Source organism: Prunus avium, chromosome 2, assembly GCF_965620075.1.
Source record: "Prunus avium chromosome 2, drPruAviu1.hap1.1, whole genome shotgun sequence".
NCBI lineage: Eukaryota > Viridiplantae > Streptophyta > Magnoliopsida > Rosales > Rosaceae > Prunus > Prunus avium.
In genome coordinates this window covers 215932-232002 of record NC_142285.1, presented here as the reverse complement: position 1 = coordinate 232002, position 16071 = coordinate 215932, and the positions used below count along the sequence as shown (strand labels likewise).

At 37.1% G+C, this 16071-nt stretch overlaps 1 protein-coding gene across 2 annotated transcripts; it reads left to right on the top strand.

Moving 5' to 3' along the window:
- The first annotated feature begins 7363 nt into the window (after positions 1-7363).
- Positions 7364-9523, top strand: LOC110760741 (small ribosomal subunit protein uS15y). 2 transcript variants are annotated; one of them, XR_002527294.2, is made up of 5 exons: positions 7364-7551; positions 7635-7773; positions 7867-7916; positions 8226-8412; positions 9324-9523. XR_002527294.2 is itself a non-coding variant. In XM_021963058.2 (4 exons), exons 1-4 carry the CDS (start codon positions 7456-7458, stop codon positions 9355-9357), a joined length of 456 nt encoding a protein of 151 aa, XP_021818750.1. In that variant the 5' UTR covers positions 7365-7455; the 3' UTR covers positions 9358-9523. The 2 variants fall into 2 exon arrangements, 1 of the variants encoding a protein (XP_021818750.1); XM_021963058.2 differs by lacking the exon at positions 7867-7916 and having other exon boundaries at positions 7365-7551.
- The last annotated feature ends 6548 nt before the right edge of the window (positions 9524-16071 follow it).

Sequence of the window (16071 nt, the reverse complement as noted above, 5' to 3'; positions counted from 1 at the left end):
GTTTATATATGCAGGCCAATTAGGGTTTAAGAAGCCCATTTGGTGGGTTGGATCCGAGTTCGGCCATTGCCCAGTAGAAAGAACCTAATGGGCTCTACAAAAATAGCCATAACTTTGATTTTGGGTACAATGGGAATGGGCCGAAGGCATAATAAAAGAAGGGGTAAAAAATTTAGGTAAATACCGCTCAATGCCACTGCAATCAAGGACGGAACTGTGTATAGGCTCAGGTGGGCTCTAGCCCAGTGCAAAAATTGTAAAATATTAAACTGGGTGCAGATTTTATACGGTTATTTTCACTCCCAAAAATATTAGCCCATCATCCCTAGCTAATGTCAGCCGACATGTCTGTCTCCTTGTCTTGTGCTTTTTCTTTTGTTTAATATTAGTTTGACAGAAACAACAAATAAAGCTCATCACATTCCATGTTGTCTCTAATATAATAAGCTAATAAAAAACAACATATTGGTATATCTCTTCTCCCATCGCACAGACATTCTTCTCTTTTCCCTATTAACCTTCAGCTCTCTTCTTTGGCTTAACATCAATCAAGCCTCTGTTTTCGTTTCTCTTGCCATCGAAAACCTGTCATTAAATCTCTTTGAACTTGATAATGAATGAGCCGATACTTATTTCCTCTCAAGAGGTAAACTTCATCATTGTAGTTTTCATTTCAAAATTCAATCTATGTGTTTATGGCGCATTTGGTAAATGATAAAATATCATTTTAAATTAATATTTGGGTTTATATGTATTTCTACAGGTATTGAGAAAATAAGGAAATTTGAAATTGGAATTCTACCAAAGGCTGCAATACACTCTTTAGGTACAATAATCTTATTGATTTTTTTATATTGAAATTTTGGCGTATGTTACCTATAGTTCTAAATGGTATGGCAGTAGATGCAATTTGCAAATGCAATGCAATATAAAACTATTACATATTTTGCTTTCCGCAGTTTGGATTGCATATTTTGGATTGCTGATTGCGTTAGCATTATTGCTTCTCTATCTTTATAGTATTATTTCTTGTTTGGACATAATGTCAAATGATGATAATAATAGATTGACAAAGAGAGGAAAAACTATTGATTCATTCTTCAAAAAAAGTGGGAATGATACTTCGATTCCGGAAGAACCTACTCATATTAATCTCGAATAGTTGGCCCTAAAGAATTTGATGCTACTTGTTTAGAACGGGATCCAGGGAAACACATTGCAATTTGTGAATACCCCATTAATCAACATGATGAGGTTCGAAGGGCTTATATCAAATTGGGGCCTTATCAACCTAAACTTTATGACAAACAAGCTTATGTTAGATATCTTATTGGGAAAAAAAAAAAATTAGCCCACCCCTATAAAAATTCCTGGTTCCGTCCTTGACTGCAATCCAAACTTAATATGCAAATACCATCTTTACCCACACATTTTGCAAATACAACCTATAAATACCTACTTATTGCCCACATAACACTTTTTCTCACTTTTTGTTTTCTCTCTCAGCTTTCTCTTCGCTCTCTCTCTCTCTAGCGCAGTTCTCTTCCTCTCCCAGCGCTCTTTGTAGATCGCTCCTCGAAACCCATTTCATCCTCTTATCTCTCTCTTTTGAATCGTGAAACTCCCCCTCGACCCCATCTTCTAGATATGTCTTCTGAATTGCCTAAGGTCGCAATTGCTTACAACCTCGAAGCTCAACTCCATCGCTAACCTCAAATAGGTAGTCTTGATGGTCATTTTCTTAATGTTTGTGGGTTTCTTTGAAATTGGTTTTATTTTGATTGCCATAGGTTATGTGTTTTGAATCTTCATGCCCATCTATCTGGGTTTTTACCAATTGGATTTAGACTCTGGATATGTGAATCTTAAAACTTTAGATTTTCCATTTGAGGTAGTAGATTTATATTGTCTGATTCTGATGATTTTTTATTTGAAACAGTCAATGGGTTTGTTCTGTGTCGATTGATTTTTACATTTCATATTGAGATTTGCTTGATCCAAAACTTCTATTCGATAGAACTATGAATTCCTAGTTTATAGGAATAAGGGAACAAGAGGAATTTTAAGACAATTAGAGAAACAAAAGGAAGAAGCTAAGGAACTGCTTTGAGTTCTGCTTGTTTAATTCATTCAACTACAATGGTTTATATACAAGCCTGAATGCCTAGAATAGAAAGCTAAAAATAATAAATGAATTTAAACCACAAATGTTAAGTGGTTTAAATTCCTTAGGTAATTCAAACAATTAATTTTTAAATGGTTGAGAACCATTTCTTCTTAAACCATTCGAGTCTAATGGTTGATAAGTTATTTAATATTTATTGTTTAATTATCTGAAAAAGATCCACATGGATCATGGCTCTCCCATTTAAGACCTTGAGCTCCTGCTCAAGTTAAATGGTGAGATGTGGAAATTCTTGTGTAGCCTTGTCTCGAATATACCATTTCGATTTGCTGGGAAGTTGCCCTTTACTGCCAATACGAAAATACTCATACTTTCCATGTAGGGTCTCACGAACCTTCTGCTCCAAGATACAATCCTCCAACAGAGGGTCTTCTAGTTCAATTTTTAAGTCATCAACTGATGGAAGACGAGTGTCTTCGTCGGGATCATCATCAAGTAGAGATGGCTCAAAAAGCTTAAGATTCTCGGCATTGATGACCAAGTACATATGCATGTATGGTGGTAATTCAAGTTGAAAGGCATTATCATCAATTTGTTTGATGATCTTGAACGGTCCATAACGAATAGGCTTCAGTTTCTTGCCTTCACCGATTAGCCGCTCCTTTCCAAGGTGTAACCATACTAGGTCACCTTCTTTGAAGTTACATGGCACACGATGCTTATCATGGTGAGCTTTATATCGTTGTTGAGAACGTTTCAATTGTGGCTCCACTTCAGTATGAATCTTCTAGTTCAATTTTTAAGTCATCAACTGATGGAAGACGAGTGTCTTCGTCGGGATCATCATCAAGTAGAGATGGCTCAAAAAGCTTAAGATTCTCGGCATTGATGACCAAGTACATATGCATGTATGGTGGTAATTCAAGTTGAAAGGCATTATCATCGATTTGTTTGATGATCTTGAACGGTCCATAACGAATAGGCTTCAGTTTCTTGCCTTCACCGGTTAGCCGCTCCTTTCCAAGGTGTAACCATACTAGGTCACCTTCTTTGAAGTTACATGGCACATGATGCTTATCATGGTGAGCTTTATATCGTTGTTGAGAACGTTTCAATTGTGGCTCCACTTCAGTATGAATCTTCTAGTTCAATTTTTAAGTCATCAACTGATGGAAGACGAGTGTCTTCGTCGGGATCATCATCAAGTAGAGATGGCTCAAAAAGCTTAAGATTCTCGGCATTGATGACCAAGTACATATGCATGTATGGTGGTAATTCAAGTTGAAAAGCATTATCATCGATTTGTTTGATGATCTTGAACGGTCCATAATGAATAGGCTTCAGTTTCTTGCCTTCACCGGTTAGCCGCTCCTTTCCAAGGTGTAACCATACTAGGTCACCTTCTTTGAAGTTACATGGCACATGATGCTTATCATGGTGAGCTTTATATCGTTGTTGAGAACGTTTCAATTGTGGCTCCACTTCAGTATGAATCTTTCTGACTTGTTCGAGAAATTTTTGTGCTCGAATATGTTCTTCTTCTTCTTTCCCACTTAATGGCTGGTCACTCATAGTGAATGCTAAATCAAAAGGACTCTGGGTAAATAACCCAAACTAACCTCAAATGGAGATTTGAGTGTTGAGCCATGAATTGCTCGGTTAAAAGCAAACTGTAAGTAAGGGAGACTTTCATCCCAAGTCTTCAGAAGGTTTTAACCGATCCCTTACCCTAAAGCAATTCCTTATCTTCTTCTTCTTGTTTCTCTAATTGTCTTAAAATTCCTCTCGTTCCCTTATTCCTGTAAACTAGGAATTCATAGTTCTATCGAATAGAAGTTTTGGATCAAGCAAATCTCAATATGAAATGTAAAAATCAATCAACACAGAACAAACCCATTGGCTGTTTCAAATAAAGAATCATCAGAATCAGACAATATAAATCTACTACATCAAATGGAAAATTCCAAGTTTCAAGATTCACATATCCAGAGTCTAAATCCATTTGGTAAAACCCAGATAGATGAGCATGAAGATTCAAAACACATAACCCATAACAATCAAAATAAAACCAATTTCAAAGAAACCCACAAACATTAAGAAAATGACCATCAAGTGATAGGACCCGACCCAAATTTCACTTTGAAATCTGCGCTGAACCCTGTACGTGCCCGACACCTGGCAGGTGCCAAACACACTTGACCAAATTGCCCTTCTAACAAAAACCTAAGTTTCTTTAGGGTTTGACTTCTGCCGAAAATTATGCAGAGGCTTCCCTGTAATTGCACGTTTCCCAAAAATTTACACCTGCATGAAAAGCAATTTATAATCCCAACGTTCAGCATGCTTTAAGTTTACAATCAAGCAATCCAACAACAGAATTATAGGGCCTCCGGCCTTACAGAATCCTAGGGCAATTTCAGAGCAATACTAATCTACTTAATTACAAAAATGTACGGAAACGAAAATATATCCTACAAAATGGGAAGAGAATGAAAAGTGATGATGAATGCCCGGTGGTGGTGCTCTGGTTCACGCCTATTGCCTAGGAGTGCAAAACATTTAAAAGTGTGAGTGGACAAAAATAAAGTTTTAGAAAATAGAATATGAACATACTAACCCCACTGTTGAAACCATTTAGAAAATTCAATTATATTCCCCTCATATATTCGTACAAGAATTTCTAAAACATGCATATTTACATACATATTATTAATCATGCATTCAGTCAAAACATCGAGACTTTTAGAAAACATTAAAAAGAAATAAATCTTTTCCACCTAAGTGTACCCATTATATATATATAACCGTCAATTCCATGATCTTATATTTAATTCCCTCATTACCGTCAATTCCTTGTGTCACGTAGTGTGACACATCCTCACAGGACTCGGTAACACAAAGTCAACCCGAGCTGCAATCCTCGCAAGACTCAGGGGACATTTAGTCTACCTGATCCGCATTCCTCGCTCCGCACAGTCCGGATAACCCTAAGACTCGTGGGGCAACTGTCAAATGCGCGCTGACTCAACCGAAGGCAACAAGGATGTCCGTAGACATCGTTATATCCAAAGGCAACAATTTAACCAAAGGCAACATAATATCCAAAGACAACATTTTGGGTACTTATATTGGTTTAAAACACAAATCTTTCTTGGAAAATTATAAAACTAATTCTCATTACATCCTTAACTCCTGTTATCATTTCCTTTTCTACTTTCCAAGTCATTCTCATTTAATCATAACAAGATTTCATAAAAGTATTTAAATCCAAATATTTATGCTTGGAAAGCAAAACCCATAAATAAATCACTCATGATCAAATAATAAAACTTTAATTTCATAAAATTTATTTATAAAACAAAAGTCCACTCACTGTGCGTCCGAGTTAGCTTGACCCTTTGAGGGTCCCTCCTGCTGGTCTGATGGTGCCCAAGTACCTATTTAAGCCATTAGAAATAGTTAACTAACAAAATTTCCCAACATAATTATTTAATCCAAAACCCTAACCCCCGGCTTCTAAAAGTGCATGTACTTAGTTTAAGACCATTCGTATGCCCACTTAAACATTTCAGACGGTTAGAACGGTCTGAGAAGACCCGAGACTTGATAAGCAATAAATTCTCAAAATAGTCAACCCTGGGACCCCGTGGGGTCCACGACCTCCAATTATCAATCCGAGAGTTCTTATAGGTTCCACACATTTTAATAACCATGTCCTGCAAGTTTGGTCCAAATCAAACGGTCGGATTGCTCACGATCGTACGATTGGACAGTTATCGTTTAATTAAACTTCGAAATTGAATCAAAATATCCGGGATTCCGATTCATGATTTGCGAAATCCTACGCGATCCTAGGAGTGCCTAGATTAACATATAATAAATTGGAGATGATCCAATGGTTCCAACCTATCGAACTCGGATGACGCGTAATAGGCGTAATCCGTTCGAGATTCAAACGACATCCGAATTGGAATCCGAGCACACCTACGCGCTTGTGACAACTAGGAGATTACATTGGGATACAATGCACCTCCGCTACACTGCCCACGCACCGCCATATGCACCGGCAGCGCGTGAGTGTCCTAAGCGATACTGGTGACCGGAAAATCTCCAAACCAAAGGCCACCCTCCCGGCTATAGCTACTACTCGACGAGTGGAACACGTTATTCAACTACGCCAATGTCCAATTCGGACGGCAAGTGGCCGGAAATTCGATTGGAAAACCTGCCAAACTTAGGGTTACAAATCGAGGTATCTAGACTAGAAATTGATCAAATCCTACCCATCCATCAGCTAGAGCTCAAAAAGTAGGTGAGAATCCATACCTCACTCGTCGGAATCGGTGACCGGAGGAGGGAGAACGAACGCGGAAATTTCGAACGAAAATCGACTGGTTTTTCGTGTTTTCCAGCGAGCTTCATGGGCGGCAACCACTGGGACCGGTAGGGAAATGACGGGGGTGGAGAGGTGGTTTGATCTTGACCTGTCCCATGGCCGATGGTTGAGTGTGGCGGCGACGATGAGGGAAGGGTGGGTGGCAGCCGTGAGAAAATTGAAAGGGCCTGCGCGACAGGGGGGAGAGAGAGAGAAAAGGAATCTGAGTTTTTTTTTTTCTCTAAATAAAACATTTTCAAAAATATTACAGTTATGCTATTGAGGCTTTTTCGATCGTATCTTTTTCATTACGACTCCGATTCGAGCCCACTACGTGTCTACAGACTCGTCTCGACGTGCTTTATGCAACGATCCAATTGGAATTTCAAAATTCCTTCTTGAACAAAAAGTCAACTTTTATACTAATAAAATATTCCATGGGCAAAATAGTATTTTCCCATAATAAATTAATAATAAAAAATTTAATTAGGATCGGGTTATTACATTAGGAGTACCTATTTGAGGTCGGTGATGGAGTTGAGCTTCGAGGTTGTAAGCAGTTGCGACCTTAGGTGATTCGGAAGACAGACCTAGAAGATGGGGTTGAGGGGGAGTTTGCAAAATGTGTGGGTAAAGATGGTATTTGCATATTAAATTTGGATTGCAGTGGCATTGGGCGATGTTTACCTAAATTTTTTACCCCTTCTTTTATTATGCCTTCAGCCCATTGCACCCAAAATCAAAGATATGGCTATTTGTGTAGAGCCCATTAGGTTCTTTCTACTGGGCAATGGCCGAACTCGGATCCAACCCACCAAATGGGCTTCTTAAACCCTAATTGGCCTGCATATATAAACCCTAGTTAGAAAATCTGAACTGGGGGCAGAGGAACCATTTGCGGCTCGTCTCAGGGAACCTAAGGACAGAGGCAACCTCCACTTCCTTCTCTCCCATCATGGGTCGTATGCACAGTCATGGGAAGGGCATGTCCGCCTCAGCTTTGCCTTACAAGAGAAGTTCACCTAGCTGGTTAAAGGTCACTGCTCCAGATGTAAGTAGACGAAAATCCCGAGATTTAATATTGAAGTACGTAATTGTCGATGTTAATTTGAGTGGGTTATATCTGTGATTAAGGTTGAAGAGAACATCTGCAAGTTTGCAAAGAAGGGTATGACTCCATCTCAGATCGGTGTGATTCTTCGTGACTCTCATGGTATTGCTCAGGTCAAGAGCGTTACTGGAAGCAAGATCTTGCGTGTTCTTAAAGCTCATGGTATGCCATTTAACTTGTAATTTTAATATTTTTCTTTATGAGTTTTGTTGCACTGTTACTCTGAAAATAATGCTAGAAGGTTTGGATGTGTAGTGGAACTTGTGGAATTGAAACCCATTTCTGCACTGAGCCCGATTAAAGAGGTGAAGATAAAGGAATAAGCACTAATTGATTGCTTACACTATTTTTCTGGATTTTAACATGTGGTTTGGTCGTATGATTAGGCTAGCTCGATAAGATGACCTTTCTGTCTTCATTTTGTATGTTTCATGTTCTCTCAAAACGTAAAGGAGTGTGTTTTTTTTTTTTTTTTTTTCTCAAACAAGTCTGTGGAGCTGTCCTTTCTAGTTTCTTTCGTACTACCCAAATGACAGCCTACTTTTTTGTTTTTTTATAAATAAAATATTTATATATATAAAAAAACATAATTTCCTTTTGTCGTTGGCTGGTAGGTCTTGCTCCTGAAATTCCTGAGGATCTATACCATCTTATCAAGAAGGCAGTGTCAATTAGGAAGCATTTGGAGAGGAATAGGAAGGATAAGGATTCAAAGTTTCGGTTGATTTTGGTTGAGAGCAGGATTCATAGGCTTTCTCGTTACTACAAGAAAACGAAAAAGCTTCCTCCTGTCTGGAAATAGTAAGCATTCTTTATCATTTTTTTTCCATCTTCATTTTTATGGTTCTGGAAATACTAAGCATTCTTTATCTAGTTACCATATTACTATATTGCTTGCCTTCGTCCTTTTCAAAAAAAAATTTATTGCTTGCCTTGTTGCTTTGCATATGCAAGGAAGTAGAACAAATAGGGTTCTTTGCTTGTCAACTGCCGAGTTGTATCTGAATCTGATGGGGCAAAATATACCCTTCTAACTTGTTTTGGGGCCTAGTTAGTAAAATAATGAGAAAAGTACGAATAAAACACATACATGTTTTATTCAGCAAAATTTTTGCAAGATACAATTGAAAAGTTTGGCCACTATATAATATTATAATATAATATATTTAAAATATTATTATTTTTATTCAATAATAGGTGAAAAATAAGTGAATTGTCTGTATTAATTAAAATGTTGTAAAAAAAGGTGAAAAATATGTACAGATGTGTATAACAGTATATTATTTGTTTGTTTTTCAAAAAAACGTGTATTTTACCGATTCTTTAAGACGGTCACAGAAAACAGAAATATTATTGAAATATATGTACTTACGTATATAATACGAATATTAAATGGGAAAATACTAGCTGAAATCTGTATGTCACCCAACAGCATAAGCATGAGTATTCTCAGTTTGTATATTTGGTCAGAACATATGTGAGAGCCCCACAATTGAAAAAGGGCTTCATCTTAATGTTGTAGAGCATCTAATTAAGCAGATGTTTTGGCTCATTTGTGTATGTGCCGCCGATGTTTTTTCTCGTTTATGTGTATGTGCCGCCGATGTTTTTTCTCGTTTATGTGTATGTGCCGCCGATGTTTAGATTCATTGCTGACATATTTGTTCTCTGTTTCTGTACGATAATGCTGTGAACCCTGTTTTGTTTTACAGCGAGTCGACCACTGCCAGCACTCTGGTTGCTTAGGTTGGGAAAGCAAGACGGAAGGTTTTGGTATTCTTTACATGGAAGGACAGAGAAACCTAGATATAGTAGTTTGCTTTTGTGCTCTTCGGATTTTGTATCAACTTTTGCATCTTTATCCCACATTTCTATACCACATGATGCGTTTGGTTGTTGTGTTCCCTAAAAATAGGACTGCTTATTTTGGTTTGAGTAATGCTACACCTACCACATTTCTATACCACATGATGGATCATGTCCATATCATATGCCACATCAATTAAGTCAATGGAGTGTATTTTAATAAAGAAAGTTTAATTAACAGTTTTTTTTTTAAGTGTTAATAAATCATAAAAGAAAAGAAAATGTTAAATAATTTTAATTGATGTGGTTGTCCACTGCGGTATACAAATGTTGTGAGAATAGCATTATTCTTTTGGTTTTAATTTTTGAAAAATTTAATATGAAAAAATGTTAATTTAATGAAAAGTTTCATTTCTTAATAAGTTCAACAAATGTTGCGAGAGTAGCAGTAGTTAACAAATCCAGTCAAATGCCCAATTTTGTCAGTTTAATTAAAAAAATATTTAACTTTATTAAAAATTAACCTTTATGTACGCGCTTGTGAGAGGTTTTTTTTTTTTTTTTAAGAAAAATTTATTTTAGAATTAAAAAATATAATAGGTAGTTGCAACTTGCATTCCATAAAAAGAGGATTTATTATTTTATTTTTTAAAAATTTTTTTTAATATGAAAAATGTGAATTTACCATATTATCTTCATTTAATTCTTAATGTTTGGATTAACTAAGGATATTTTCTCGTATTTTGAATGTTTCACCATTCTCTGTCTTTTACTTTATTATTAAAAATGTAATATTTTAATATTTTAAAACTAAAAAAAAAACCTCTAATAAAAGGAAAAGCCTTGAATTTGGCATGTATGTGAACCCAAGAACCCTCTTGTTTTAGCCATTGTTGTTATAATGGATCAGAGGTTCAAAATTGTAGAGTTCAAGTTCTCCAAATTCTATGGTAAGAATGCCGAGATATGAATATATGATTCAAATGCTTACTCTATCTGAAATGCCATTGGACGAAGGCAATGACAACTGTGGATGAGTTCTAAGATTTTGTGAATAAATCAATCAAAATATTAGGGGTGGCCATAAAAACTAGAAAATCGAAAAATCGAGTTGAATTGGGTCGAAAAAAAATCGAAAAAACCCAAAAATAGGATTGGACTAGTTTGGTCTGGTTTCAATTTCGGTTCTTGTAGTGAAAAAATCGGACCAGGGGAAACCAAGTGCGGGTGTGTATTTTTTTAAATTTTTAAATAAAATATTGGCTTATTTACTGTGTCACCTCCTAAAACTTGAGCTCGCTCTCACTTAACCACTCGGAACTCAAATTTCCTCACTTTACCCTCCATTTTCCCACTCCGTCTCAAATGTTACCCCCTCCTCTCGCCGTCTCATTTTCCTGTTAAATGACCTTTCGCTCTCCCTCTCTCTCCCTCTCTCTCTCTCTCACTCTCTCTCACTCTCACTCTCTCTCTCTCTCTCTCTCTCTCTCTCTCTCTCTCTCTCTCTCTCTCTCTCTCTCTCTCTCTCATCTCCTTTCCAAACCCAACCCTTAGCGCACCTCCATCGCACCCCACCCCTTCCCTCCCTTTGCCTCTCTTTATATCTCTCTCACTCTATGCCTCTCTCTTCTCTCCTTTCCTCTTCTCAAACCGAACCCCCACAAATCGAACCCCCACCCCAAATCCAACCTCCATGGAATTACTCAACACACCCAAACCACCACAACTCAAATTTTTTATAAAAATATCTTCAACAGCCACTCACTCCCTATCTTCTCTCTCGGTAGAGATAGTGAGAGTGAGAGAAAGAGGCACAAAGGAGAAAGAAGATGGGAGGGGGTGGGGTGCGATGAGGGTTGGGGAGGAGAGGGGAGAGAAGAGAGAGGGGGATAAAGAGGGAGAAGAGAGTGGCAGAGGGAGAGGTGGGGTGCGATGGATGAGCGTTGGGAGTAAGGTTTGAGGATGGGAAATTTCCAATTAAACTGAGGTGAGATCCACTAATCATTTGTGTGCAAGATTGTGTAGGAAATATTTCTAATAACATGTAGGTCTAGAGCGTGCTAAAGTGGAGAACAAAGACATGACCCACATTATATATGCCTTGTAAAGGCCAATTATGATATGCATGCCTCGTGGAGGAGGCTATTAATGCAAAATGTCTAGGGGCATGTGCTTAAGCCCATAAGGGAGTCACCTAGGGAGGTAACCCAACTTCTGTGATTGGCGATCCCATGAAGGAAGTTCAATGTGGTAGAAACAATCCATACTGCATGACTCATATAGCACTCATAAAACTATGGAGATATCCTTGAGATATTCTTCTGCTCATCCTTAAGGCAAAAGTGCTATTTTATATGACGTCAGGAATGGATTTATCCCTAAATGAGTTTCGAGGTGGGTAAACTCCCGTAGGGTGTGGGTAAACTCCCGTAGGGTGTGGGTAAACTCCCGTAGGGTGCAGGTCACATGTACTCTTGGAGAACTCACCTAAGTTAAAGACGTCGTGAGGTTGCGACTGTGAGAATTGAGCTATTCTCTAGTAACTCTCATGAGAATCAAGATTAGGGCATGGCCATAAATAGCACTACCCCACATCCAAGTCTCAAGGCAGAGAGAGAGAGAGAGAGAGAGAGAGAGAGAGAGAGAGAGAGAGAGAGAGAGAGAGAGAGAGAGAGGCAATATAAGAAAGAATATAGATGGGATAAATTGACTAGAATGCCCATGCCACCTCAGTACACTTAACGGTTTTGTGGATGGAAATGGACGGAAGTGTTAAAGTGAGAAAATTTTAGCAATTTTAAGAAATTTAGGGGGTAAAGTGAGGAAATTTGAGTTCCTGGTGGTTAAGTGAGAGGGAGCACGAGTTCCAGGGGGTGAACAATAAATCAGCCAAAAATATTTAACCCAAATGCTAAATTTCTAAACCCATAGCTAAGCGTTCCCCAAGCCCAACTCCAAATCACCTCTCTTTGCTAGGCCCAATCACCTCCATTTGCATGAAATTGGGCCATTTGTGAATTTTTAAGCCCCAAAAAAAAAAAAAAATTGGGTTATGTACAAAAATTTATTAAAATTTTCAACCAAAAAAAAAAAATTCCAGTCCAAAATCGAAAATCGAACTGACTAATAAGCAAAACAGGTCAAATAACTTTTTCTTCAAAACTGGACCTATAACATCCTGACCCAATTTTTAACCATTTATTTAGTATATATATATAACTAATTAATTAATTAATTATGAAATTTCAATTTTGACCTCAGGATATGGTTATTTTAGTCACTTTTTAATCTGGTAGGATTTTGGGAAAATGAATGGTACCGTTGCGTAGAGCGCGTCAATATGAGTTCGTAGACACGTAGAGGGCTCAAATCAGAGTTGTAACGAACAAGTTACGATCAACAAAAGTGCAGTGGCACAACCGTAAATAACTCGAATTTGAAATTTTAAAAACCCAGATTTTTTTTCTTCTCTCTCTCTCTCTCTCTCTCTCTCTCTCATGGGCAGCACCTCCAGCCGGCCATGTTTTGGCCAGCAACCACCACATTTGGCCACCGTTGGCCACAAGACCGGTACCAAAATGAGCGGCTCAGCTTCCTCTTCCCGACCCACCCCACCTCCGACAAAACCTGCCACCACAGCCATTGGAAAATGTGAAAAATCGCCGAATTTTACATAAATTTTCCGTCATCGATTTGGATGATTCCAACCACCAAATTAGTAGATCCAGGTATGCTTTCTCATCCTTTCAATGTGCTCTAGCTGATGGTTGGGTTGGTTAGGATTGATTTTGAAGTTTTGAAACTCGTTTTACAACTCAAAGTTTTGGCTAGTTTTAGGCTCGAGTTTCTGGCAAGTTTCGGTCACTTTTTGGTTGTGGTCAATGAACAAAAGTTGCTCCACTCTTTGTCTTGATCAAGTTGGTATAGGTATTGATGGGTGTTTTGAGAGTTTTCCGGCCGCCATAATTTTCTCAAGACACCCACGTGCTGGCGGCGTGTGTGGAGGCACGTGGGCCATGTTTGGGTGACCCATTTGGTCCTAAAATGATCCCCATATTGTCCCGAGCAAGACGGTATGCTCGGATTTGATTTTGGTTATCGTTTGACGGTCGATCGAATTTACGCATATTAGGCTTTATCCGGGTTCGATATGTTCGGACCGTTGGATCGACTCCATTTCCAAATATGTTGATCTAGGTACCTCTACAATCGTGTAGGAATTCAGGGCAGGTCCTGTTACGACTGAACCGAATAAATAGTACTAATTTCAATTTGAGTGAGAACCGGACCAAACCAAACCGTACCCATCCCTAAAAAATATACACATGAAAAGATGAACAAATGAAACCGATTTGTGAATAAATCGATTATAAAACATAAAAAATAAAATAAGATAAACAAAACCAAAGTAATTCTATGTCCGCCTCCAACAAAACCATCCAGATCATGATTTTTTTTTTTGTTTCAACAAAAGTAAAATCTCAACAACCGTACATGTACAAATTGTAGACAAATACCAAAAATACATTCAATTTTCCCAAAATATAATATATCTATGTATAGGGGACAAGATTTGGACTCTATTTTAGGAGTGTATAAGGAGCCTGGTTGGAGTTATGTTTTTTTTCAATCTTTCCTTTGTTTAAGGAGGTGGTTTAAGGAACTCGTTGTAGATACTCTAAGAGCAATTTGGTTAGTTTTTACTGAAATCCAACTACTAAAACCATCCTATTTTTTTAACTAAAATACTACTAAAAAGACTGGACAATTATTTTATAGGAACTCTCTACAAAATTTCAACTCCAACCACATTATGCTAAATGTTCTGTCTCTATGAGCTGATTTTTCAACTCTCATTTTTTCCACTTACACTCTCTTTTGCTTTTAAATATTTTTTAATCAATTTTGTTCTTTTTGGTTCTTTCAATTTCCTATTCTACCTTTAGCCTGCATTAATGTTTTCATAACTAAAATTAAGAAAAGTTAACATAAAATAAAAGAAAAGAAAAAAAAAGAAGTGAGAGCGTCTTCTACTCCTTCAATGAACAGTGAACACATATCATAAGAGCTCCTTTTTTTTTTTTTTTTTGCCTAAATATTTTCAGGAAAATATTAATTTATATGTGGACGACATTTCTAGATTGATTGTCTGGCTTGAGTTTGGGGATTAATTCCTGAAGGTTTCCTTCATTTTGTCAAAAGTGGTTTTGTGGATTGCATGTTTTGCTGCAAAGAATAGTTTGCAAAGAGTTTGCTTTTTTCCAATTAAGAGGCATGATTAATGGTTACCGTATAAGTTCATGTTAGAACCCCTATTCAATCTTTAATTTTTTTTAAACAAACACATCGAAAATTGAATAAAAAGCCTTCAATTTTAAATTATTGTGTATTTTCTTGTGGGTTCTTACATAAATGGGGAAAGCATGATTCATAAAAGATCGAGAAAATAATTTCATGTAGATTCATATGCCAGAATTTGGGTATTCCCTAGAAACAACTCAAGTTCGTTGGAGATGGTGGCTGAGTTTCGTCGTCAGAGCAAGGGCGGAATTAGAAATTTTTCAATGGGTGGGCTAGCTAAAGTTATTAGCTTAAAATCTAATGATAATTTTTTTTTTGGTACTTACATTTTCTATAGTTTTTCTAGAAATAAGAGTATACATTAAATTATGCTAATTGTAAACACAAGAAGAAGAAGAAGAAAAATGAAATCAGAGCCATATTATTCATGAAATAGTGAATTTCATTTAGAAAAATGCTTCTCTTTTGAAGACAAATTAATATAAATTTTTAAAAATTGATGTTGGGACAAACTTCGACACCAAATACAAATGTGGAAGACCTCTGACTATGCCTATTGGTGTTGAAATTGTATATATATATATATATATATGGGTTAAAATATTAGGCTATATGTATATTTAATATTTTTTTCCCAAACCGTCACTGGGCTACAGCCAAGGGCAGCCCTTGCCTTGGTTCTGACCATGCGTTAGAGGTGATGAAGGAGAGGGAAAGACACGATGAAGGAGTAGAAGACGCTCTGATTTTTATTTTTTTTGGGTTAACTTTTCTTAATTTAAGTTATCAAAACATTAATGTACGGTAATAATAGAACAAAAAAGAATAAAATTGATTAAAAAGTATTAAAAAAACAAAATAGAGTGTAAATGGAGAAAAAGCTCCCTAAAATAATTACAAAATTTAGTTAACATTAAATAAATACTTAAAATATTATTAAAGTAAAACGTCATTACATAAGTACCAATTTTGGACTCCGACGTTTCATACGAGAGAGACAATTTGCCACCGCCTCTAATGCGTGTGTGGGACCCTTCTATTATAAATTGGAAACAGCCTTGGTAAGCACGACTAATGATGATTAAAGTACTCAAATTAGCAAATTGTTAAAGAATGACAATAAAAGAAATGATTAATGAGGAAAGTCTGGTTGGAAAGCAAGCAGAGCAATCTCTACTTTATTTTTAGGGCCCCGAAGCCAAAGACCTTTTCCCATGCGAATGACCATCCACCACCGGCATCAACCGTCCCAGAGAAACCCTCTCTGTCCACTCCACAGCCCCTTCGAATAATGTAACATGAATAAGAAAATAAAGGAGCAACTAAAATTTCAAAGCCAGACAGGAGTGACTG